Below are 25,842 nucleotides of genomic sequence, written 5' to 3'. Positions count from 1 at the left end.
GGAGCCCATCACTCACAAGACTTCACCCAGAGGCAAAGCAAGCTTCCCATCCTCCTGCTGGAGGCCTTGGTGTCTTGGAGCAGATACTCCCAAAGTCAAGTCTTGCTTCCCACAGAGACCCAGAACTGTGGCCTGTGTCCCTCTATCTGTGTCCCCAGAGATGGTCCAGGACCCTAGCAAACTTTCCTGGTTCCTACAACTGGCTAAGCTTGCCAAGTCCTTGAAGAAAATTTCCATAACCACAGGAGAAAGTCCCCATAATGACAGGCTGCACACGGTCGCCCCCCATGAAAGGGGAAGTGGACTCTTCTTCCGTCTTCAGTAAGAAGGATTACACCTCTCTTTTTATCTAGTACTTGTTAGCATTCACTAGGGGTTTATGTCACTGCCTGGAGCTGGGGGAGGGTGACAGGAGGCTGTGGTCCCCAGGCTGTGGTCTGGCTGCGTGTGGATAAAAGCAGAGGTGTGGGGTAGCAAAGGGCACAGTGGAGGAAGGTTACGTCAGGCACAGGATCAGGTTACCTTCACTCTTTAAAACACACACACACACACACACACACACTTGGTGTGTGTGTGTGTGTGTGTGTGTGTGTATGCATGCGAGTGTGCACGCGCGTGGGAATGTTCATATGTGCTCACAAGTTTCATAGGACAATTTACGGAAGTGAGTTCTCTTTCTACCATGTGGATTCCAGGGACTGAAGTCAGGTTATAAGGTTTGGATCCGGGTGCTTTGTCTGTGGAACTGTCTAGCTTACCCACCTTTGTCCTCCCACGCGGTGAGCCTAACAGTTATAGACTATGCAGACATGCCTGATGACAGATACATTTCCCATGAGTAAGACAGGCCACATACAGCCAGATTACTCCAAACTCTTCTCTCTATTGCCTCTCCTTTTCTTCCAACTCTTTGTGTGTGAGAGGGGGTGCATGTGTGTAGGGTGGTGTGTGTGCACATTTGAGGTCAGGTTGAACTATAATGGTGTCATTTCTTAGCACTATCTTTCATTTATTTATTTATTTTTTGCTTTTGTTTTTGTTTTTTGAGACAGGGTTTCTCTGTGTAACAGCCCTGGCTGTCCTGGAACTCACTTTGTAGACCCTTGAATTCACTGAAATCCGCCTGCCTCTGCCTCCCGAGTGCTGGGATTACAGGTGTGCTCCACCACCGCCTGGGGACCACCATCTTTTTTTTTTTTTTCTTTTTGCAACAGGGGTCTCTCACTGGCCCGCAACTGACAAGAGGGGCCATTCAGTGAGCCCCAGGGATACAACTGTCTCTACCTCCCCAGTACTGGGATGACAAGCATGCATCACCATATTCAGCTTCTTTCTTTCTTTCTTTCTTTCTTTCTTTCTTTCTTTCTTTCTTTCTTTCTTTCTTTCTTTCTTTCTTTCTTTCTTTCTTTCTTTCCTTCTTTCTCTCTCTCTTTCTTTCTCTCCCGCCCCCCAAAACTCAGGTCCTTATGCTTGTGAGGCACACACCCTTGTTTTAAACACTGTGTATGTTAATTAGGTGGCACTCTCTTTCACCAGGTCCCTCAGTGCAGCATCCCTAGCCACACAGCTGGACCATGTGCCTCGGACTGTGCACAAGGCCACTGTTACTTCTCATCACTCAGATGAGCCCAGTAGCCATTATGGCTTCTTTTCACATGAATGTCCAGGCAGTGTGAGCTGCCCGGCTCTGTACAGGGGCTGGAATCACGACTTAGTGGCAGCTAAGGATCCCCAGCAACCACCGTGTTCCCTGGCCGTCTTCCAGGGATGCCCTTCGATCCACCTTCTTGGTTTTTGTTTGTTTGTTTCTTTCTTGGACATAGAATCTTACTCTGTAGCCCAGGCTGGCCTTGAACTTGAGGGGATCCTCCTGGCTCTGTTTCCAAGTATTGGAATCGCGGGCTTGTACCACCATGCCCTGCATCCACTCTACATGCCCCCTCTCTTCCTTGTCTGCAGCGGAAAGACTCTAGTGTTTGTGTTTCCAAATGTCTTTGCTGTGTTTTCCATAGAAGAATTGACCATTAAGTAAATATTATTTCCAGAGCTGAGTTTTCGCAAGAGACAGCCAGGCCCATAGGACAGATCTTCTCTCATCGCTTGGAGCTCTGGTGGAAAGAGGATGATGACATTTTTCCGTAGGAAGGGCCACGTCTTATCTGAACTCACTGAGCCGGGGCAGAAGCACCCTCCCATGGGCTTTCCCAGCGTCTGCGCCAATGCAAACATGGAGTTCGGACCAGCAACATGAGGCTGTTTGTGGCTGTGGCGCATGAACGCTAGTGAGCCAGCGTGGAGAAAGGGATTAGGAAACAGCACTTTCTGTCTGCTGCTGTGGCCTCATTCTGCTGTGATGGAAACAGTGCTTTGTGTGCCAAAGGACCCATAGTGCACCCTGAGGACGCCCCCAGAATCGGCCCCTTTAACTATGAAGACTTGGTTTAGATGTATGTGACTGCCGAGACACACTTCCTTTCTACTGGGGTCTGCCTGAGAGCAGCTCAGTGGGTAGAGTACTTGCCTAGCATACACGAAGCCCTGAGTTCAATCCTCAGTAGCCCATAAACCAGACACAGTGGTGCATTTCTGAACTCCCAGCACTTGGGAAGTAGAGGCAGGAGAATCAGCAGTTGGAGTTGTCCTTGGCTACATAGTGAGTTTGAGGCCAGCCTGGGCTACACGAGATGCTGTCTTAAAAATAAAGAAAGTCACTGAAGTGACTTTATTCCTTAAATCAGTTTATATATTTGAACAGTATTTTTCTAAATTAATAAAGCATTCTCCATTTTTATTTCTCAAGAGCATTTTCTACCAGGATGAATTCTCTTTCATGTCAAGTCTATGGTGGGAGCTGGAAGGCTGGCATAGTGGCATAGAGTTTACCCACATCCACCGCAAACACCACAAACAAAAAAGCCAAAACAAAACAGAACAAGCAAGAGAAACAAAGATACAATACAGCCCTGACTCTCAAACTCCTAGTTGCACCTATTCTCATCGTATACAAACATGTATGCATGCATAAACCACGCACACGTAAACCACACAGATATACATATATGCACAAACCACAAAAGGTAGGCACAAGCCGCACAGACATAAAAATCACAGAAGTACATGCATGCACCAATCATGCACATGTGCTTGTGGGTACAAACCACATACATATACACACAGGCACACACATACATGCACAGCTTGTCTTGAAGACAAAAATGCGCATTTGATTCGCTGCTAGTGCAAGTCTCTCGACTGCACGCGCACTGACCTTGGGGTGCAGGAAGCTCCAACACTTGAGAGCAGGAATGTGTGTGGTGTGCCCGTGTGTGCTCGGAGAGTGGGCCTGTGGTTTCATGAGCTTCCTAAACCATAGTGAGCCCCCGGAGCTGGGAGAACTGCAGTACCTGGCAGGCATGGTGTGCAGCAGATGGCTGACAGCCGCGAGGTGAGAAGTGAGAAACACAGGCCAAGGGATAATGCTATGCCTGGATGCAAGGCTTAGAGAAATTCCTGGTCGTGAAGAGGTCTGGGAACACACTATGGAGGGATGGGAGGGACACTTGGTGTGAGCTGGCACGTGCTTCTGTGGTGAGGGAAGCTGAGTGAAACCAGCCATGAAGGTCCTAGGACGCAGACCGGGGCGGGGGCGGGGGGATCTGTACCCTCTCACCCTCTGTCCTGGAGAGTGCAGGAACAGGGGACCAAGGGGCCTGCAGGCCACTCAGTAACCCCTCAGAGCAGACAGAAAGTGTCTACACAGCAAGCTTAGTCCAGGAACCCTGCTGTCTAACTTGCCATCCCAGGAGCAGATGCTTCAGCCGGGGTGAAATGCACCTGTTATCTGTGTTAATTGGAGTGGAGGCCCAGAGATGTATGCCCCGAAGGCGGCTCACTCTCAGAGAGCCTTAGTAGCAAGGGCTGCCGTACAGCTTGGCTGCACATCAGGCTTGTCCCTGACCTCCTCACGCTCCACAATGGGCTGGAAATGCTCCAGGGACTCACTTTGCCTCTGTTGGCTGGTTTATTATGAGACACACAGAAATAGCCGGATAATGGGGTTCGGAGGGCGAGAGGGAACGATTGACAGCACAGGACCTTGTCACACTGGGAAACATCCTCATTGGTGCTCTTCAGTTTGGAAGTTCTCCAGACCCCAGGGCGTAGGGTTTCTTTCCTCTGCATGCAGGACTGGTGACATCCTTACCATCACTGGTCAACTCCATCTCAGCCCCTCTCTCTTTGCAGGGGGCTGAGGCTGGAAATTCCTTTGGATTGCATGGCCAGAGGATGCAATTCCTCTGGTCATTAGCCCTATCCTGAAGTGATCTTGAGGCTTCCAGCTTCCCAGACATCTCATGAAAAGATGCCCGATGATCTGAAGATCCAGTCTTCTAGGGTCAGGAAGTGAGAAGAAAGATCTTTCCATCCCTACATGGTTCAGGAACTTTACTCTTGTGTTCCCAGCCCAGGTCTCCCTGCTAAGCTCCGAAGCAGCTAAGACATTCATCCACTCCTCAGGAAAATCTGGCTACAGCTGGCCTTTCCTGAGCCCTTACTCCCTGCAAATCCCCCTAGGCTGCTGGCATTTGCTTCTTTCGTCCTGGGACAGCAGGCATTCATGGCAGGTGGTCTGCAACTGAGAGCTTCTTGTAGTTACTTTACCTCCATATCTAGCGAAGGTCACACTCCAGCCCCCAGCTCAGACCCTATCAATCCCTGTATTGTGCATCTGTTTCCTTCTGAGCCAAGGACTGCTCCGCTCACCCTCTCTTTCTGCCTTCGCTTTCCTATTTCTCATCTGGGTGGAGGTAGGTTGTGCCTGTGTCCACTCCATGGCCAAGAGATAGCTTGAGGTTCTGAGTTGTCGAGAAAATGCAAGCTTGTCACCATCTATGGTGGACTGCATGGAGAGACCTCTGGCAGGCCTCCCCCCACCCCGGGACTATTGTGTCCTCATCTGTCCCCACACTCCCACCCTTCCTTGGTGTCCCACCAGCCTCATCCTCTAAAACCTCGTCTTCAAAACCATTCTCTACACTGGCCAAGAGCAACACTCCCAAACCTCCACCCTCCCAAACAGGCAGCTCCTGTCCACAAGCCCAGAGCATTTTGTTTCAATATGGCTGCACCATAGCTGGCATTTCCCAGCCTTCTCAGATGTGCTAGAAAGTACTTCCTACTGGTGGTGTGCATCCACAGCCCATTAGAAGCCCTTGTGCAGAACAGACAACTAACGCAATTACAGCTGTTCAAGGTTGTACATCCTGAGAGCAGCTGGTGACGTGAGGCTCATTCCCCTGCAGGAAGGCCCCTTCCTGGCAGGTCCTGAGAGGTTTACAAATGTATCACGAGGGGCTTGAGTCCCAAGACCTGTATGGTTGGCTTCAGGCTGTCACAACCCAGCCAGTCCTGTGACTATAGCCCCGACTCCAGGGGACTGGGGTAAATGTGTAACTGGACTCAACGCCAGCCCATTTTGCATGGCGCTCATCTGTCACCAGGGCTTCCTGGAAGGGGCCCAGAGGAACATCGCCCTGGCCTTGGTCCATCTTGGCTAAGCCTGGATTCCCATGGCCTCCCGACCTGGATCCTCCCCCAGCCTCTCTCCGTACAGAGTAGCCTGGGAATAGATCCACCTCCACCCCTCCAGTATAAATAAGCCTGTGCCTCTCACCAGGGAATAGCTGTGCTTGTTTGGGCTGAAGTTAAAGGTGAGTGGAGCCCTCTTGTTTCCTTTCTGGTCCTTCATGGCGTCCTGCTGGGCAGTCGCTGAGCTGTGGGTGGGAAGAGGAGGCAGGACTTGGGCAGAGACACTGAAAAGGGCTGGCTGGCATTTGTTCTGGAGTGAGGAGCCAGAGGTCTGTGGTGTCGGGTGCTTCAGGAGACATGACCACTGACCACTGACCGATTCTCCTCTCCTGAAGGGCTCGATATCCAGGTAGGCTGTCTTCTGTTGCTCACCACTCTGGGCTCACTGGGAATAGCTTGTCTTCAGTCAGGCAGGATAGCCAGGCCTCCTGCCTCCTGTGAGCCCAGCTGGGTCCTCAAAGGCAGAGGGATTTGCACAGGATCAGCACTGGGGTGGCCAAGTCCATGGGACCCAGTCCAGCTTGAGGGGAGAACAAGACTTCATTGTTCAGGCTGCAAGCTGCAAGGAGGAGCAAGTCCCACGGCCATCTCAAGTAGTGTCGCTACCCAGGCTCACTGTGGAGGTCTGTGTCATCTGGCTCCTCGCCGTGTCCTGTGGAGCCTCAACTTGCCCTCTGTAACAGGCTGCCCCATGGCTCAAAGGTTCTCTGAGGCTGGGTATGTTAGCAGGGCCCAGCAACGTGGAAATACTTTGATAATGTCAGGCTAAGCAAAAAGTTAGCTCCTTTATTTCTAGTGTGTGGTGCATGTGTGTGTGTGTGTGTGTGTGTGTGTGTGTGTGTGTGTGTGTATTTGTGTGTGTGATGTATGTGTATGTATGTGTGGTGTGCATGTATTTATGTGGTGTGTGTGTATATTTGTGTGTATATATGTGTGTGTGATGAATGTGTATGTATGTGTGGTGTGCATGTATTTATGTGGTGTGTGTGTGTGTGTGTGTGTGTGTGTGTGCTGTGTAGTGTATGTGTGTTTTGTTTTATTTTTTGAGACAGGTTCTCACTCTGTAGTTCTGGCTATCCTGGAACTCAGAGTTCTGTCTGCCTCTGCATCCTGAGTGCATCACCACACCCAGCCCAATGTATGTATTTATGTGTAAGTGGCATATGTGTATATGTATGCATGTGGGGTGTATGTATGTATGCAGGTATGTATGTATGTGTATATGGAATGAATGCATATGTGGTGGGCGGGGGAGGGATGGATTTAGGAGCCCATGAACACAGATGGAGACCAGAGGAGGACATTAGGTGTCCTGACTGTTACTCTCCTCCTTATTCCCTTGAGACAGGGTCCCTTGCTGAAGCTGGGGATAGGCTGGCAGCCCCAGATCACCCTGTCTCCGTCCTCCACAGCCCTGGAGTTAGAGGTGTATGTGGTCATGATTGCTTTTTTTTTTTTTTTTTTAAAACAAGGGTTGGGGGGGGACTTGAACTCAGATCTTCATATTTGTGCAACAAAGTGCTCTTACTTGCTGAACACCTCTCTAGCCTTGTCATTTCCTTATTATTATTATTATTTTTTACAAGGCAATGTGCATTGTACCTAAATGCCACTCATGGAATCAAGGGTCATGTCTGAGTCCTGTCTGTGACCTGGTGCAGGTCACCAGACTTGTCTGTTCCTCCATAAAATGGCGTTAGGGATTCTACCTGACAGCTGCTTATCGGGGATCCCTGTCCCAGGACGACCTTGGGAAGGTGGGCTAACCTGTGGACCAAAGAGCTCTAGCAGCACTCAGGTTCACGTGGGAGGCAGACCAGTGGGGTATACAGTGGTGTATATAGTAAACACACAGCTGTGGGATATGGGCACTTCTGGTGGCTCTAGGTAAGGAGGAGGTGAGGGAGGAGTCAAGGAGCCTGGGGCAGGCGTTGAGTGCTGAAGATGAGCTGGTGACATTAAACAGCACTGAAAACACACCCTGTCAATGCCAGGACAGGAAGCATAGCCCTGAGAAGCCACGGGACAGGGACACAGAGAGGTGGCTGACTGGGAGGGAATAGAAGGGGGTCTAGAACTCCTCTGTTCTCAGGACCCGCTGCAACCTGACTGTAAAATGAACTTGAATGGCAGCAGGTTATAGCTGAGAGCAAACAGCCAGCTTTGCCTGAGAACAGCAGTGACGTGCTTCCTGGGACGGCGGCCATGACACAGCACCCATTCACAGAAACAGTAATATCACAAGGACTGCATCTACCCGCATGGCCCATCCTACCACATGGACACCTGAGGCAGGTCCCGGCCCTACTGTGCCTTGGTTTATGATAGCCAGGTGGGCATAGTCACATCTCTACATAGGAAGGGCTAGAGGGCACAGGCAGAGTTTTCCACTCTGCTTTTCCAAACCACAAGACTTTCCTTGAGAATGGTGGGTGGAACCAGATGTGTACGCCAGGAGGAGGAGGGACTGGAGGGTCAGAAGTCAAAGGTCCTCTGACCAGCAGAGTGACTCGAACAGAGCACCTTGCCTGTCTGTGGAAGATTATTATGTGCAGCCCAGGCAGGTGCCACGACCCAAGTGTGGGAGGCTAGGGTGACCTTGTGGCTTTGCAATACCATAGTGGAGTTCTGAGAACATTAACTTAAGAAGGGAAAGGCTTGTTTTGGCTCATGGTGCTGGAGTTACAGGCCAGGTTCAGACAACCCATTGCTCTGGACCTGCTGGGGGTGTCAGGTAGCAATGGCGGGAGCCTTTGGCCAAACAAGCCACTCCTCACATAGGTAGGAAGAAAAAGCAAGAAAGAGGGAAAAGCATATACAGAGGTCCTGCAACCCCTCTTAATGGCACCCCCCCCACCGACCTCAGACCCTCCCGGTAGGCCCTGCACCCTAAATGTCTACAGCACCTTCAACAGAACAATGCTGGGCATTAAGATTTTCACTTAGGGACCTCGGGGGTGGTTTGGTGAGCATCGTGGAAGATGGAAAGTGGAAGATTGCATGTGTGAAGGCGAAGTAGGGGAAATGAAGTCCTCAAGGTGACCTCCAGTCAGAGCTCAGGCACCAAGGCCCAGCAGCGGTGGCCATGGGCAAGTGAGGTAAGAGGTGGGAAGTCACGCGGCAGGATGGTTCCGTCTACAGAAACAAGCGCACGTGGTCCACATGGTCGGAACTGAATGGTGGATAGAATTCACTCCCAGGGATTAGAGAAGAAAGATGTAGGTTTTGCAGAGTCAGCTCAGGAACCTCCCTCTGGGAGCCCAGGCTAACTCTAGGTACCGTGTGTGACAGCTGAGGCTAGAGCAGGACCAAGGTTCAAGGGAAAAGGGAATCCAGCTCCCTGGGTGTCCCCACCCCCTGACCCAGGGCTGGGCAGGGCCCCAGGCACTGTCTGTGCCTCACAGCCATCTGGGCAGTTGACAAATCAATGTCCGGCCTACCATAGACCACTGAGGCCAACCCTGGGTGAGCAGGCTGGGCAGGCAGGCCAGTTATGGATCTTCTTTGGTCACTGCCGATCCAGCCTGCCTGGAGCATATGACTGGTGTGAAAGGCAGACCTGGGCTTGGGCAAGGCTTTGGCACCTAATTCTGGCTACATGCTAGAACCTAGGGACACTTAAGCCAATCTTAGGGCACACCCATGTGGGTGCGAGGGCTCCACAAAGACAGCTGACTGTCCACATGTACTTCTCCAGGGATAAACTCATAGCCATTGTCACCTGCGTGTCTGTTTTTACCAGGACTGTGCCACAGCCTAGTATGATAACAAAAGGAACTCCAGAAGCCCAAGGCCAAGTCATGGTCAGAGCTGAGTCCTCCTGAGGCCTCTGTCATTGGCTTGCAGGTTCACGCCTCTCTCTGTGTCTATCACAGTTACCTGTGTTCCTGTATCCTGATGTCCTTGTGCGTGCGCGCGCGCGTGCGCGTGCGTGCGTGCGTGCGTGCGTGCGTGCGTGCGTGCGTGCGTGTGTGTGTGTGTGTGTGTGTGTGTGTGTGTGTGTATGCGCGCGTGCGCGTGTGCACATGTGCTAGTGTGCTCACACATATATAGAGGCTGGATGACAACCTTGGGTGTCATCTCAGAATGGTGTCCACCTCTTTTGAGATACGGTCTCTCATTGGTTTAGAGCTTGCCTATTAGGCTAGACCGATAAGCCAGAGAACCCCAGTGAACACCTACCTCCACCCAACCCCAGGAATCTACCTGTCTCCACTGCCTGAGTGTGAGATTACATGCATATGTCACACCTCGTATTTTTACATGGGTTCTGGGGATCCAACTCAGGTCCTCATGCTCCCAATAGAAGCACTTCACCACGGGATCTACACCCCTGTCCCTAGATGCCTTCTTCATATAGGAACATCAGTCAGTTTACATCAGGGCCTATTGTAAGGACCTCACTTTACCTTGGTCATGTCTTTAAAGGCCCTATCTCTAAATATAGTCACATTCTGATGAGTGTGGTGGAGCAGGCCTGTAATCCCAGCCACTAGGGAGGCTGAAGCAGGAGGATCAGAAGTTCAAGGCTGCCCAGAATATTGAGTGATTTCAAAGTTAGCCAGGGCAACTTAAGAAAGGTCAAAAGAGGGCCAGAGATGTAGCTCCTTTGGTAGAATGCTTTTCTAGCATGCATGGGAGCCCGGGGTGGCTCCCTAGCCCTCTTATAAACTAGGAGTGGTGGGGTATGCCTGGAATGCAAGCACTTTCAGGGTGGAGGCAGGAGGATCAGAACTTCAGAGTCATCCTAATCTATACATAGTGAGTTCAAGACCAGCTGGGGCTACATGAAACCCTGGGGATGGAATACAATGGTACAGCACTTAGCTAGCACACAGAGGCCCTGGATCCTATCCCCAAACAGTCACTCTCCGGGGCCCTGGAGGTGGGAATGTTAACATGTAAATCTGGGGAGCAATTCCTCAGATGACAGTGTGTTTTCCACGTGAATCATCCGAGTTTTCCATGGATCTGTGATGACATTCCTTCGTCTTCCTGACCCAGGCTGTGGGTGGGTTCTCCTGGGCCATCTATAATAGCCATGCTTTTGGTTTTAAGTGAGTGAGTTATTAAGTATATAGCAAACAAAAGTACAAATGAATTGCAGCTGGTGGGTGGAAGCCAGCAGATAGATGGCAAAACATCGTGAGATCATGCTCTCGAAACACCCAGCAGAAATAAGTGATACAAACACAACTGGGTCTGAAATGGGGATGAGGAGGCAACTACTCCCAGAGCCAGCAGCCCCGTGAACAGAAACAGCACGCGGCCATTTACCCATAGAACGTGCATTACACGCGGTCACTGGGGATACCAGAACGACTAAAGGTTTGGCTTCAGGGCCCCAAATAACCGCTTGCCACCCTCACATAATGTCATTCTAGGACACACAGAAGCGAGCTCAGATCAGCGATGATTCCCACCGAGACGGGCCTGAAGGCCATTGTCTTCTGCATCCTGACCTGGGTCAGCCTGGCAGCTGGGGACCGGGTGTACATCCACCCCTTCCACCTGCTCTTCTACAGCAAGAGCAGCTGTGCCCAGCTGGAGAACCCCAATGCAGAGACACCCCCAGAGCCGACATTTGCGCCTGTGCCCATTCAGGCCAAGACCTCCCCTGTGGATGAGAAGACCCTGCACGACCAGCTTGTGCTGGCCACTGAGAAGCTAGGGTCTGAGGATCGGCAGCGGGCCTCCCAGGTTGCAATGATAGCCAATTTCATGGGCTTCCGCATGTACAAGATGCTGAGGGAGGCAGGAGGTGTGGCTAGTGGAGCCCTCCTCTCCCCTCCAGCTCTCTTTGGCACCCTGGTCTCTTTCTACCTTGGGTCTCTGGACCCCACGGCCAGCCAGCTGCAGGCGCTGTTGGGTGTTCCTGTGAAGGATAGAGACTGTACCTCCCGGCTGGATGGGCACAAGGTCCTCATTGCCCTGCGGGCCATTCAGGGCCTGCTGGTAGCCCAGGGTGGGACTAACAGCCAGGCACATCTGCTGCAGTCCACTGTCGTGGGCCTCTTCACAGCCCCAGGCCTCCGCCTGAAGCAGCCATTTGTTCAGGGCCTGGCCCCCTTCGCCCCTGCCGTCTTCCCGCGCTCTCTGGACTTCTCCACCAACCCAGGTCTTGCCACTGAGAAAATCAACAGGTTCATAAAGGCCGTGACAGGGTGGAAGATGAATTTGCCCCTGGAGGGGGTCAGCACAGACAGCACCCTGCTTTTCAACACCTACGTTCACTTCCAAGGTGAGGCAAACCCTTGGGTCAGCCCGGGCCCCCGGCTTGTACCCGAGGTGGCGCCTGGGTTTCCATGGCGTCCCCATGGTCCATGTGTGAGGTGGGCTGGGGTGGTCTCTGTGTTGCTGGCAAAGCCCTAGAGGCTCAGGAAGCAAGCCTGGCTTAGGATGGCACAGCCCCACCTCCCTACCCACAGCCCTTCTGTGCTGGGTCATGCGCCTGTGTCTTGAGAAGCCTGGGACCGGAGTGGCTGGAATACCCAGCTTACTCGCTCACATAGGGAATTACCCATATATCCCTGTCTGGGAAGCTGTTTATTCATTCACCGAACTCTTACTACTTGTAAGACTGGACAGGAGTCTTAGAGGGGCAGGAGATTCTGACCCGCCCCCCGCGCCCCCCATGTTTCTTATTTTAACATCAGCAAGTATGGAGACCCCAAAGGCCTGAGACAACATTACAGGGAACAGTGCTAACTGTGAGGTGGAAGGGAGCGAGTGGTCACAGGCTGGTGAGGGCCACGGGCAAGCATCCTCGCAAAGCCTCAGGAGATCAGGGAGGGGGCGAGGGCGGAGGGCTGGGCTGGGCTCAAAGACAGAACACTCTCTGAGGAGTACTTCCTCTCCAGTGGGCTGATCAGGACAGTTTGATTCACAGGATGTCAGCCTTGTGGCCTGTGACAGCACTGGGGGGGTGGGGTGGGGGTAGGGGGTGGTGGTGGTGGTGGTGGTGTGTGTGTGTGGGGGGAGGTGCCATCCAGAGGCAAGCAATGGTCCGAGTACAGTGTCCTGGGGACATGTGCACGGGGGCCGGATCTTCAATCGATGGTTACTGGGGGAGGGGCAGCCCGATGGGAGCCTGCAGGAAGACACGCCAGCCTGGAGTGGAGGTAGAGAGTTCCGTGCACCCGATGACTCGGCCACTGTGATAACGTTTGCAGTCCATAAATTCACATGGGGAAAGACCTTGGCCTGCCTGCCTTTGAGACTGAGAAAGGAAGACGTCAGAACGTTAGAGGAAAGAGGCAGCCCTGAGGCTGCTGAAGGGTGGCTAAACTCTGTAAACTGAAAAAGACCCTCGAGCTGAGCCACAGTCCGTGTGAGGAAACCTGAGAAGACTGCCACTGAGAAAGGAACGCTTCCAAAGGGCAAAGGTGTCAGCCGTGGCTTAGTTTTTGAGACAGTGTCTTACCAAACCTCGGCCTTGCCGTTTCAGCTAGACTGGCCAGCGAGCTCCAGGGGTCCTCTCATCTCTGCATCCCCAGGGCTGGCATTATAGACCTGCACTGCCTTTCCCGGCTGTCACAGGGGTTTGGGGCTCAAGGCACAGGTCATGATGCTTATAGAGCAAGTAGTTTATCTGTGGAGCCATCTCCCTAGACTACGATCTCTGAGTTTGTAAAAGGTGAGCTGGCAAGCAGAATGGATCTGGGCTGCACCTGCCTGGTCAGGCAGGAGCGGACCGAGTCCCTGCAGGTGACAGGTGTGAGACTTCAGACTCCTCACCAGCGTGCGCTGCTGTGTTTTCTGCTTCTGTCAGGGCCTCTGTGGGGAGCTCCAGTGGCTGGAATTGGCAAGAGAGTGTCAGAGAGCACCTGAGGGTGAAATCTCCAGGCCAGGCCAGTGCAGCCTCCTGGCAGGGCCAATAAGTGAGGCAGGCAGGAGCAGGGGCGGGAGAGTGCCTCCCTAGCTCTCCCATCCCACCCCCACTGAGCCTTTCTCCTGGTCTCTGTGGCTTTCAGGGAAGATGAAAGGCTTCTCCCAGCTGGCGGGACCCCAGGAGTTCTGGGTGGACAACAGTACCTCAGTGTCTGTCCCCATGCTCTCGGGCACGGGTGCCTTCCAGCACTGGAGCGACTCCCAGAACAACTTCTCGATGACGCGCGTGCCCCTGGGTGAGAGTGCCACCCTGTTGCTGATCCAGCCCCACTGCGCCTCAGATCTAGACAAGGTGGAGGCCCTCATCTTCCAGCATGACTTCCTGACTTGGATAAAGAACCCGCCTCCTCGGTAGGAAGTGTGGGACCCTTGGAAAGTAGAGTTGAATGAATGGCATCCATTGCATGCTCACCTGTCAGTCTGTCCGTGTCTGTCCACACACACAGTGTGTCCTGTTGCTAACCGCCCCCCCCCCCCTAGTTCTGTCATGAGCTGTGGATATGGCTCGTTATCTGTGACTCTACAGATACTCCCTCCACAGGGAGGCAACCGGGGCTGTCTTCGCCTAACTACTGTTGTGATGAAACACGAGGCCCAGAAGCAACTTGGTGAGGGAAGGGTTTATTTGACTTACGTATCCTGAGGGAAGCCAAGGCCGAAGCTCAAGCTGGCAGGAGCCTAGAGGCAGGAGCTGATGCACAGGCCCTGGGGGATGCTGCTTACACGCTTCCTCTCCTCATGGCTTGCTCAGCCTGCTTTCTTCTAGAGCACAGGACCACCAGCCCAGGGGTGGCCCCACCCACAATGGGCTGGGCCCTTGCACATCAACACTGATTAAGAAAATGCTTCACAGGTTTGCATGCCTACAGCCTCATCTTAGGGAAGCATTTTCTCAACTGAGTTTCCTTCCTCTCAGAAGACTACAGCTTGTGCCAAGTTGACATAAAACTAGCCAGCCCAGGGGCCATTATCTTATTAGTAATTTGGTTTTTAGAGAGGGTCTAGAATTTGTGGTAATTCCCCTGCCTCAGCTATGTGGCTAGGGTGAGAACAGAGGGCAGATAGCTGCCCACCATCAGCAAGCTCTCCACAGGAGCTGTTCCAGGTCCTCCTGTTTCAGGCCACGGGGAGGTTTATGTTGTTTGTTTCTGAGAATTTCCTTGGGGTGAGGATGTCCTGGATTGGGTGACCCTTCCTGGGGAGACACAAGCAAACATCTCTTCACCCCAGATGGGGCATTGGCTACAGACCAAAGAACCAATTCCCTCCAAGTCCAATTTGGTCATTCAGCGCATTTGTTGGGTTTATTTTCCCGAGTGTGAGTGTATCACCAAAGAGCCCACCACAGCATGGGTGACCACTCATGAAAGCTGCAGCATCCCTGGAGCCCCCTGCACAGCCTGGAGGCAGCTCCACAGGTCTCCTCGCCCCAGCAACTGCTTCCTGTTTACACGACACTGGGGAGGGGCGTTCTGAGGCTTATGCAACTCTTTCCAGAGACAGTCCGTCTCCACTCAGGACACAGCTACATAACACTGACTGGGTGAGGGCTCAGGACCTCCTCCTTCCTAAGTGGGTGGGGGCTCCCCAGCCTCCTAACGGCATTACCTCCACAGGACCATCCGCCTGACCCTACCCCAGCTGGAAATCCAAGGATCCTACAACCTGCAGGACCTGCTGGCTCAGGCCAAGCTGTCCACCCTTTTGGGTGCTGAGGCAAATCTGGGCAAGATCAGTGACACCAACCCCAGAGTGGGAGAGGTGAGTGCTGCTCCGGCTGTGCCCCGGGGAGGGAGGGAGGGTGGGTGCGATATGGAGGAAGCTGTGGACAAGGCCAGCAGGGCAGGAAGAAAGCACAGGTCCGGTAGGCATTGCCAGCACTCTCTGGCATCCCAGTAACATGCGCAACAGCAGTCTCCCACTCAGCTCTCTTGCTGCCTCTAGCTCCAGGTCCATCTCTGTCCCTGCTTAGTCCAGCCTTGCATCCTCCAAGACGCTGTAGTAGATTAGGATGGGGAGAATGACCCCGATACCCTGATCTGTAGTTCCTGTGGGGAGCAGCTCAGCAGTAGACAGAGAACTATGTAAGACAGAGGGTGTGTCTGCATACTATCGGCATTGTGCTAGATGCCGGGAAACAAAGAGGGATTACTGTAGAAGACACGGTCCCACGTGCCATTTGTCCACGTATTGGAGAGCAATATCAAGATGGCAGTGGAGATGAGATGTGGACATGGGGCATGCTGAGCAGGAGCCTCTATGGGAGCTGGGTGCTGATGCTCAGTGCCCACTTAGGGGACTGGTGTGTACACACTTCCTCCTGGCAGGCTGGACAGTGTCCTCCCTCAGGGCAGTCTCTAGCCTGCAAGTCCTCCTGAAGGAGAGATGTCTCTGCTTTACAGGTTCTCAACAGCATTCTCTTTGAACTGAAAGAGAGTGAGGAAGAGCAGCCAACGGAGTCTGCCCAGCAGCCTGGCTCACCTGAGGCACTGGATGTGACCCTGAGCAGCCCGTTCCTGTTCGCCATCTATGAGCAGGACTCAGGTGCCCTGCACTTTCTGGGCAGAATGGGTAACCCTCAGAGTGTGCTGTGAGCCTTGGTGCCCTAGGGGCCCATCAAGGCCTCATGTGCAGCCATGGAAACAAGGCTGGCTTCAGAGAGCTATCCTGGGCAAAAGTCAGTGCTGCCACCCCTGGCTTTCCATCACTTCTTCTAGCAAGGCAGCGGCCATCTCCATGGAGACTGTGCACTGCCTGAGAATAAACAGTGAGCACCAGAGCTGGCCTCCTGGGCTGTGGGTTTGTTCGGAGACCGGGGTAAGAGCCAGGAGCTGGTACACAGCACAGACCGCTGCTCTGCACAGGACTACCATTCTGGAAAGAATGTGGACCAAACAACTGTGAAACCAAAAAGCATTCCTTTTTTATTCAAGAACAAAAATTGGGTTTTAACATTAAAATACACATTGTCCCCTTGCTTTGGGCTTGTATTTAGCTCACTGCGTGTGAGACCATGACCTTCAGAGTCCCTACACCACCCTACGTTTTCTTACCCATGGCACGTTTTGAAACACTGAATTCATACCAGTGTAACACCGTATCACTTTGCTGAGAAACAGACATGGTTAGTTTAGCTGACAGGTTGAGCAAACAAAAGTTCCTGAAGCTCTTGGCAGAGAGGCCAATGTGTGACAGCTGGGTGGGGAAGGAGAGCCCTGTCCCCAAGTTGCACTGAAAGAGGACCTGGGCAGAGGGTACATCCTTTACCCCAAAGACACAGGGTTGCTACTTGCTTCTCTGTCTCCTTGAGATTATACCCATAACTTGTGTGTGTGTGTGTGTGTGTGTGTGTGTGTGTGTGTGTGTGTGTGTGTAGCAGGCTGCCTCTTCCCTGAACAAAGAGGAAGTCAGGTGAACAATGTAGCATGTTAGCCACAGGAAAAGGACAGAGAGCACCTATGGGCAGCAGGAGAACCCATGTGCATACAGTGGATACATTCTGTGTTAGCACATGGAATGGCCTCTCTGGCCTAAGCTGGAGTTTTTGACTGCATGAGCCTAACCTAACCTCTTAGACAGGGCTTGGGTCCTGAGCTGGGACTGCAGGGTCCTGAAAAGACAGGTGGATTTTGTTCCTGTGGCAGAGGGCCATCCTGACAGAAGAGCTGCCATGTCCCTTGAGTCTCGGCTTTCCTCACCCTTGTCCTGTTCCCTCCTCAATACTCCTATCCGGCTTCCAATACCACGATGGCAGCTTGTCTGTTTTACAAGGCGGGTGTGGTCAACCCAATCAGGCCATCCACAGGCAAACGGGGAGGGACCTAGGTACTTGATGTGACTGGCAGCCAGTTCCTTACCCTCCCTGGTCCGTGTGCAAACAGGAAATGCTAAGGTGAACAGATTAACTCTCATTCTAGAAGGCCCTGTTCCCAGAGGGAGGTGGAGTAAACTTCTCCCTATGGGGATAAAATACCAGACTGAGGGTTTATTTCAGCTCATGTTTGAGTGTTGGGGAGAGTGCGGCAGGAGCGCAATTCAGCTGCTCCCTTCCCGTTGGGACACACAGGGACTCAATCTGGTGCTCACTTCACTTTCTTGGCCCATGGGATGCTGCGTCCACTTTTAGGGTGGGTCTTCCCACATCTATTAACCCAACCCAGGAACTCCCTCACAGGCCGGATGATTCTAAATTCAATCAGGCCGGGGGCGGTGGTGGCGCATGCCTTTAATCCCAGCACTTGGAGGCAGAGGCAGGCGGATCTCTGTGAGTTAGAGGCCAGCCTGGGCTACAGAGTAAGTTCCAGGAAAGGCGCAAAGCTACACAAAGAAACCCTGTCTTGAAAAACCAAAAAAAAAAAAAAAAAGAAAGAAAGAAAATTCAATCAGGCTGACAAGATGAAGCATCGCAGGAGTTGATGGGAGACAATAGAGGTGAACTGATATCCAGGCTGACACTTGTCCCTTATGGAGCAAAAACTAAGTTAGTCCTTGAAGGCCACCCTCCCCAGGCTCTTCAGGAGTAGATCTGAAGTTGTCCCCCACTCCCTGTCATGGGAAACCCTGACTAGGCAATCATGGGGCTGGCATAAGGCTGAGAGGTGCCAGGACCATGCAGGCTGCCTCAGAGGTTCAGGCTGTCCCATACCTACCTGCTCTGTGGTTGAGGTCCCAACATGCCACCTCCTCCAGTCCTTGTTAGTCCGCCACACCAGGACCCTGGGCTGGCACAGATGACACTCCACACGTATGTGCTTTAGCAGAGGAGCCTGAGCTTGGCCTGTGCCATCCTGCTAGCTGACCTGGTGTCAGCACCTGGTGGGACAAGCCACAAGCTGAAGGAGGAGCCAGCTGCTCAGAGACCTGGAGTCCTCGGCAGGAGCTTTGCCGGCTCACTCCAATTCCGCCCTCAGTGCTCCCTGGGCCAGAATATGGTATATACAGCATAGGATCCTCCCAACAGGATGGCTTGAGCCACGGGCCCTCAGAGGGAGGCAGCCACACAGATTTAGACTTCTGCCTCCAGAACACAATCATTTCTTTGATTCAACTACCATATCTGTGGTCACTGAAGGCAGCCTGAGAAAAGGATGCATGCTCTTTGACTGCACGGGAGGGAGATGGTGGGCTGTGGGTGGGTCCGAGTGACAGACAGGCCTTTTCCTCACAGTCCTCTTTTTATACCTGGAAGCAGTAAAGTGCATCGGGGATGGATTTTTAGTGTAAATGTTGAAGTTGGAAAAATGTATCACTTGAACTTTAAACCTGACTGAATAAGACTGAATCTTAACAGGGAAACTAAGGAAAAATAACAAGAGAGCGGTTTTGGGGGAGCCAGATGTATGTCTGAAACTGTTAGCTCTGGCCTGAACGTCCCGCTCTCAAGTGCAGAAATATGACAGGGAGGCTGGAATGCAATGGCCCGGAGTCAGAGCCAACAGGGTGAGAGATCAGTCCTCAAGGCCCACTGCGAACCTCTGACTCTGGGCTGAGGCTGGTGTCTACGTGTCACTACACAGACTGGCAATGTGAGTTTGGAGCTATTTATTCTGCCTTTAAATCCCACCTGTCAGTCATCTCAATGACAGGTTTGTGTCACCTCTCTGTAGAATGGAAATAGCAATACCAGAGTTGGGCTGGGGATTGTGCTCTCTCCTCTCTGGGATCAAGGGACAGACATCAGGGGACACCGATAGGCAGGGGTCCTTGGGTATGGAAGCATATGAGTTCAAGGTGTAGCTATGACCTCTAGTGACTATCTCGTGACAGCACAGCTCCTTGGTAGAAGCCCATTCCATGCACCTGTAGCAGCCGCCAAGCAGACAGCGCTGACTAGCCTGTGTGGACAGAATTCTGTGCTAGGAGATCTACACAGACAGGACCCTTCTATCTGTGTCAGAGGGAATCATGTCGCTGAAGGCACGTATGATGAGGGCTACTTGGACTGAATTCATAACTTACACATTTGCAGCAGATACTTCTTTTATTTAGGAAAGGAATCTTTGCTGTCGGCTCTGGCTTCTGACAGACAAGATTAGAGGTGCTATTCTTAAGTGCCAAGATGGGATGGCCACCCTGTAGCCTCTGAGGAGGCCCAGGACTGACAGTATCTCCCAGGTTAGAGACAGTGTTTCTATACTGTGTTGGTGCCATGATGCTCAGGGCTTCCTCTGCAGAGTCCGGTCAGCCCACTAGCCACACCTGTATATTTAACAATACTGTAGAAATCAGCTTGTCTACACTAAGATCGACAATAAAAATAAAACAATTTGTTCAGTAAACTATAGTAAAAAGCTTCAAATGTCATAAAAACTATCTTCCATACAATGGAAAGGCTTTTAGTTCTTTCTGGGTGAAAGATGGCCCACTTCACTGGGCGGGGGTACAGGCTGTTGCTGGGTGACTTAGAGGACAAGGGGTGCTTTCTTCCCCACTCCAGGTCCTGTTAGGATGCCTAGGGCTGTTCTGCAGTTGCTTGGTCCCTGGCAGCAAGGACAAGCTCTGCGAGGGCTGGGAAGCTCTTGATGTCACTGGTCTGCAAGCCCATCTTTTGTATCTGCAAAGGCCATGAGAATGAATTGTCACTGTGAGGATATCTGAGTGGGAAAAGAGGCCCCATTAAAATCAGGACAACTTCATTTACCCTGCCCTCATTAAGGTAGAAAGAGTTCCCAAAGGAAGGAGGAAAAAGTCTTCTGCTACAGCCAAGGACTGGCTTATTGCAAAACTGCATGTTTTGGGTCAAATGCTTCGTATTCTAAGAAGCTAGCATGTTCGAATCCCTCAGTCCACCACACTAGACTGGTCAGGGTGGGAGTCTCTTCTGTGGGCTTCAGAAAATGCTAGGAGAGAAAGGCCCTTGTGCAGAGAATAGAAGAAAGATTCTTTAGCTAGAGAGAGTTCCATCAAGTGCCAGCTGAGCTCTCCTTTTCCTCAGCACCCTTCTCAGAGTGCAATGGACTGGAGACACACAGCACCTGAACAGCAGCAGAGACCACCCAGCCTCCCTGCCTTCTGCTTCTCCCTCTGCCCATGTCTGGAGCAAGCTGTGTGCTTGTAAGAAGACTGTAGATTCCTTATGAAATAAGCATGGCAGCTGATGCTTGCAGGCTGTCTGTCTCTTTTTATTTTTAAGACAGAGTCTCCCAATCTAACTCATGGCGATCCTCCTGCCTAAGCATCCCAAATGCTGGGGTAACAAGCTATGTGTAAACCCAGACTGTAAAGGAGCAGTTTCCGACATCTGTAAATTTGGTGGTACTGAGGCTATCACTGCAGCCGCCCCCACCCCACCCCCATGGGAGGTCTACATGCTGCCAACAGCCATCAACCATGACCATGACTTGAAAATCAGTGTGTTATAGGACACACAGCAAGAGGCTGCAGGCCCCGCTACTGGCTCAGGACTGGGCAGCAAGGGCAGGTATGCTGGCAGCCTGAGCAAATGCTGAGGCACCAGGGCCAAGCTTGCTGCTGGGAGGGATGCTCTGTACCCTCTACCTTTTCTATCCTCCACTTCCTGGCAGGCATCCTCCCCCTTAGCAAGTCCGGCCTGACTCTTTTCTATCACTAGCCCTAGGGAGGTGACAGCCCAGCCCTGGCCCCAGCCAGGCCCTCAGAGCCAGGCTCAAGGTGCTGGTACCTGTTCTCCCAGGAACTCCACATCCAGGGCCAGCTGCAACCGGATCTTGTCATCATCACTCATGCCACCACTGGAGCTGACAGGGTTGGTGGCTGGGGCTCTCCTGGCCTGTTTGAGGCGCTTCAGGCTTTCCTCCATCTTCTTCACGGAGTTCAGCACATCGGACACAGTCTCAAAGTACCTTGGGCACAAGACAGCAACGAAGGGCTGGTAACTAAGTAGACACTGGTGACACCAAGCAGGGATTCGCTCTGCAAGCAAGACAGTCCTGAGACGGCAATGACAGGCACAACAGCTCAACGGGAAACGTGCTGTCGTGTTTCCTAGGTCTCCAGCACGAGGTGCCCTGAGCACTCAAGAAAGGAGTGTACAGGGGCTGGAGAGACGGCAGAGACAGGGGAGTCACAGTTTTCTGATCAGCCAGCACAGCTCAACTGGTGAGCTCGAGGTCTCAACAAGGTAGAGAATGATGGAAGACGACACTGGTAACTGACCCCTGGCCTCCCGTGTACATACAAATAGAAACACCAGTCCTAAACCCAAGCGCCCGAGGGCGGCGCCTTTCCAGGTGGAGGACCCTCTGCAGCACGTCCCAAGACCTGTCAAGCAGTCTGCCTCTTAAAGTACAAACCTATCTCAGGACTCTCAAAGACGCTCACTTACCCCCAAACTCTCATTATAACACTAAAATCAGTCACTTTCTCGCCTGGTTAGCAAGCTGGCTGTTTGGCACTGGGGCTTTATTTGCCCACAAAACCACAAGATTAGCACTATTGGCTCTAAACTGACCCACAACAAAGTGGGAGTTGGGGGCTGAACTCGGGAAAAAAAAAATCTCTACTGCAAATGGTGACTAATAATTAAATCAATAGCAAAATGAAGCAATAAACTTCTTCCCTTTTTTGTGGTGTTGGGACAGAACCCAGGACTGTAAGACTGCTAGGCAAACACTCTACCAAAGGGCCAAGAGGTGATTCCATTAGCCATAAGTTAGCTAGAAGAGATTCAATGAACTGTTCCTGACTGGGGCCTTCTGCTGTGATTACAGTTTACATGCAGACTTCCTCTTCTCACGAGAAGCCATCCCATCATTTAGTGAGACCAGCTGGAGTGACAGCTGAGGAGAGGAAGGACTGGCTGGGCTGAGCAGGGAGGGCAGTAAAGGTGCCCCTGGAATTCAGGGTTGGGGATTCACAGAACCCAGGTCAGCCTGACTGTAGTGCAGGTGGAGGAGGGGTGGGTAGGGAGGGACTGGACCAAGAGACTGCTCACACCTTGCCCATGGCAGTTCTGTGATATCTTGCTGATCTATCTATGGGCAACCCAAGGCTCCAGGAAGCCCTGCCCTGCCCTGCCCAGGGTGTGCAGGCAGCCTCCAGCCCCCGTTAGCTTACTTGTGTGTGCTCTCAGACAGGGCTTCCTGCAGCCACTGCTGCATCACTGCTGCCTTCACCTTGTTCCCATGTGCACGCTGAAGCTGGTAAAATGGCTTCAGCGCACTGTCCACGTAAGAAGAGGCTGTGCTGGGGACCTCCTGGAATTGTCAGCAGGGGAAGGACACAGGAAACAAAAACAGAGTCACCATACCATCATTGTTCAGCAAACAGCTTCATCCCTCCCAGAAAGTAACCAGAGGGCCACAGGGGTCATCTGGGGCAGCAGTGTACCAAGGAAGAGCCCCCTGCCCCACATCTGCTCCAGGTCAGGCTTGACTCTGGGGCAGGATGCACAGGGCTGAGTGCTGACTCCTCCACTAGGAGATGCCCAGGGCTGGTTTTACGTCCTGCTGAAGCAGCAAGGACGGCACAGGGGACTTGGTTCCTTACTCTCCAGATGAAGATTGCCCCGGTGCCCAGTGGAGACTGATGTGCTCTACAAACTCACACACGATGACGCCCACAGAATAGAAGGAAATGGAAGGCCCCTGGCAATGTGCCCAAGCCCCTCCCATTCAAGTGGGGGCTTCAGGCTCAACAACAAACAGTAAAACAAGATACTTCTGTTACATGATAATTCTACTGCACAACTAGATCTGCTTCATGTTTTTTGTGTCAGAGTCTGACTTTGTAGCTCAGGATGGAATCAAATTTGTGATCCTCCTCTTAGCCTCCCAAGTGCCGGGATTACATGTGTAAAATAAATCTAAAATAAAAATTTTAATAGTTTTCTTTTTTTTTAAAAAAAAGATTTATTTATTATGTATACAGCATGTATGTCTGCAGGCCAGAAGAGGGCGCCAGATCTTATTACAGATGGTTGTGAGCCACCATGTGGTTGCTGGGAATCGAACTCAGGACCTCTGGAAGAGCAGTCAGTGCTCTTAACCGCTGAGCCATCTCTCCAGGCCCCAGTTTTCTTTTTTTAAAGAAAGTAATTTTCTAGCCAGCTGTGGTACTGCATGCCTTTAGTTCCAGCACTCCAGAGACAGAGGCAAACCAATCTCTGTGGAGCTGAGGCCACCCTGGTTTATATAGTGAGTTCCAAGCTAGTTAGGACTCACATGTACAAAAAAGTACTTTTCCTTAAGACCCAAAACCCACACTGTGGGCTGTGGTGGCAGCTAGCTCCTGACCCTTGGGAGTCCCTTACCTCAGTCCACCCTGATATTTGCCTGTGGCCCACATCTCCCTGACTACACACACCACAGAGCTCTCTCCAGAAGTGACACTGACCTTATTGGTCCTGCGGTAAAGCCTGGGGACCTCCAGGGCACTCTTCAGATAACTGAAGCAAGACTCACTCAGGTCCTGGACAATCCTGCTGCTCAGAGCTGGCACGTGGGCAGACAAGGAACTCTGAGAGTCTTCCAGGGCCGCTGTGGACACAGGGCAGCTAGACTGAGTCACTGGTCCAGCCTAGGGTAAGCTCCATTAAAGTGTGACCACTGCATTTAGAGTGCACTAATAAATCATGTCATTGTATAAATGAAGGATCTCATTTACAGAAGTTAAAGAACAAAACAGAAATAACCAAGGATTTCCAACTGGAGCTTGGATGTTAATTGAAACATTCCCTGTAGTCTATGGCATTTTACTTGATATTATTTCTTATTCAAAGATTCTGAGTCTGAGTTAATTTTTTACCTGAGATAGATGAAAAATTCTTAAAGCCGATCATTTCAAGTTTTGGCTTGACTATCTCCAGGAGTTCTGGAAGCTGAAACACACATTTTGGACACTAGTTTCTTCTTTCAATCAGAGCAAGCGGCTTTTCACCCACATACTCAGACATGATTAACAAGTGCTGAAACCTAAGCCAGAACTCGTAGGTCAAAGTTCCCATCTACGGGAGTCAAGGTCTCGGCACAGAAGCACTCAGCATGGGACACTGCCTGCATGGCCACTGAGGGCGGAGGAAAAGCAGAAACTCATTCTGCAGCTCTCCACCACACAGAAACTGCTCTTAGTAAACAGACCATGTTTTCTCAGAAAACACAATGCATTTATTCAATCACACAAAATATAAACGGTGGGAAGCAAAATCTACCCGAAGGCATAAACTCTATGTGTGTCCCATAAAGTTCTCTGAACTCTGAGAGCTAAACACGAGCTCAACAAAGAAAACAGAGGGGGAACTTCTCAAACATTTGGGGCAGTGAACTACAATTACAACCCAGTCCACCACAGGCCATGCCCCAGCAGAGCTGAGCTGAGGAGGGAAAAGTAGAGCCTGACTGCTCAGTGGTTAGGTTACTCGCCAGGAAGTGAAGATATGGCACACTCAGAGGTTAACTGTGGAGCGGACAAGTAGGGAAATGTCCTCTAGGGCAGAAAGTCCTTGCCAGGTCCCCGTGATCCCACAATTTACAGATCCATATATCTACCAGTGCAGTGACGCTCACCCATTCCTGAAGTCTGTTCAGGTCTGCAACCACATACACCAGCTGAGTGCTGGAAATGGATGCTGCCTGTACTTCTGAAGGATGGCTTCCTTGGTCTTCGGAAGGGTCTTTGCTGCCAGCCAAAGGTTTTTTAGTTTCCTTGGTGCTTTCATTAGAAATAGGCCTGACAGAAAGCTGGGAAAGATTTCAAGGATCACTCATTGACTCTGAGACACAGGGCATTTGTATATGCTCAGGAGCTCTGCACACACACTAGCTGTTTGCAGAGTTTAATGCACAAACACCAAGAGAAGGCTAGCATGTCTATCCCAGGCAGGTTTTGGCCCTGCTCTTTTTGGAATTGTTGTTCGTCGCTGTCTTCTGAGACAGCCCGTGGGGCAGGGCAGTCTGAGGAAGTCTTTGAGCAGATGGGAGGAAGGAGACAGAGAGGCCCTGACTTTCACAGAGCGCCCATCCCACCTGGCACCTCAGCTTAGAAATAAACCCTCACCACAGCCACATACAAAAGCCATTTTGCCAAATTACAGAACAGAGATTCAAAGTGCTTAACGTTGTGAGCCACAGGGTAACAGCCGGCAGATCTGTGCTAGATCCCCACTGCTCCAAGCCTGTGCTCTGCTCCCGAGTAGGGTGTGTCTGCTATGCACTGCCCTCTTTGTGGTGGACTTCTTTTTAAAGACTACCCCATTTATAGATCCTGCACCACGAGCACTGGCTTGTGTGTCTGTCACTGAGGGTGTCCCTGAGGTGGCTCTCAAGACTGAGGTCTGCAAGGCCCTAAAGCTGGTGCCCAGTTCTTAGTAGTACTGACCTCCTGGGGACAAGAGCCCTGGGCTTCACTGATTTTCAATAACTGAGCAGTGCCTGGAGAGCTAATACATTT

General features: G+C 51.8%; 2 protein-coding genes across 4 annotated transcripts in view; one reads left to right on the top strand and one right to left on the bottom strand.

Annotated features, from left to right (window-relative positions):
- The first annotated feature begins 5,564 nt into the window (after positions 1 to 5,564).
- Positions 5,565 to 16,455, top strand: Agt (angiotensinogen). Of its 2 annotated transcripts, none has more exons than XM_028889803.2 (5): positions 5,565 to 5,711; positions 10,974 to 11,830; positions 13,563 to 13,830; positions 15,096 to 15,240; positions 15,882 to 16,455. In XM_028889803.2, exons 2-5 carry the CDS (start codon positions 11,002 to 11,004, stop codon positions 16,071 to 16,073), a joined length of 1,434 nt encoding a protein of 477 aa, XP_028745636.1. In that variant the 5' UTR covers positions 5,565 to 5,711; positions 10,974 to 11,001; the 3' UTR covers positions 16,074 to 16,455. The 2 variants fall into 2 exon arrangements, with proteins under 2 accessions (XP_028745636.1, XP_028745637.1); XM_028889804.2 differs by lacking the exon at positions 5,565 to 5,711 and adding an exon at positions 5,805 to 5,938.
- Positions 16,456 to 19,439: 2,984 nt separating this feature from the next.
- The window catches only part of Cog2 (component of oligomeric golgi complex 2), a 31,430-nt gene continuing 25,027 nt past the window's right edge, over positions 19,440 to 25,842 (bottom strand). For both annotated transcript variants that reach the window (XM_028889783.2, XM_028889785.2), the window contains 6 exons: positions 24,960 to 25,133; positions 24,202 to 24,274; positions 23,791 to 23,933; positions 22,513 to 22,652; positions 21,119 to 21,299; positions 19,440 to 20,032 (listed from right to left, as the gene is read on the bottom strand). In XM_028889783.2, the coding sequence (XP_028745616.1) occupies positions 19,931 to 20,032; positions 21,119 to 21,299; positions 22,513 to 22,652; positions 23,791 to 23,933; positions 24,202 to 24,274; positions 24,960 to 25,133 (813 nt within the window). In that variant the 3' untranslated portion in view covers positions 19,440 to 19,930. The remainder of the gene's footprint in view (positions 20,033 to 21,118; positions 21,300 to 22,512; positions 22,653 to 23,790; positions 23,934 to 24,201; positions 24,275 to 24,959; positions 25,134 to 25,842) is intronic.

This window comes from Peromyscus leucopus, chromosome 5, assembly GCF_004664715.2.
Source record: "Peromyscus leucopus breed LL Stock chromosome 5, UCI_PerLeu_2.1, whole genome shotgun sequence".
Classification (NCBI taxonomy): domain Eukaryota; kingdom Metazoa; phylum Chordata; class Mammalia; order Rodentia; family Cricetidae; genus Peromyscus; species Peromyscus leucopus.
This window is presented reverse-complemented; position numbering and strand designations above follow the sequence as displayed.

Bases quoted from the DNA above. Each gene is read 5' to 3' on its own strand.
- Agt (XM_028889803.2), top strand. From the start codon at position 11,002: ATGATTCCCACCGAGACGGGCCTGAAGGCCATTGTCTTCTGCATCCTG. The intron at 11,831-13,562 runs GTGAGGCAAACC...TGTGGCTTTCAG, and splicing joins CACCTACGTTCACTTCCAAG to GGAAGATGAAAGGCTTCTCC. The intron at 13,831-15,095 runs GTAGGAAGTGTG...TTACCTCCACAG, and splicing joins ATAAAGAACCCGCCTCCTCG to GACCATCCGCCTGACCCTAC.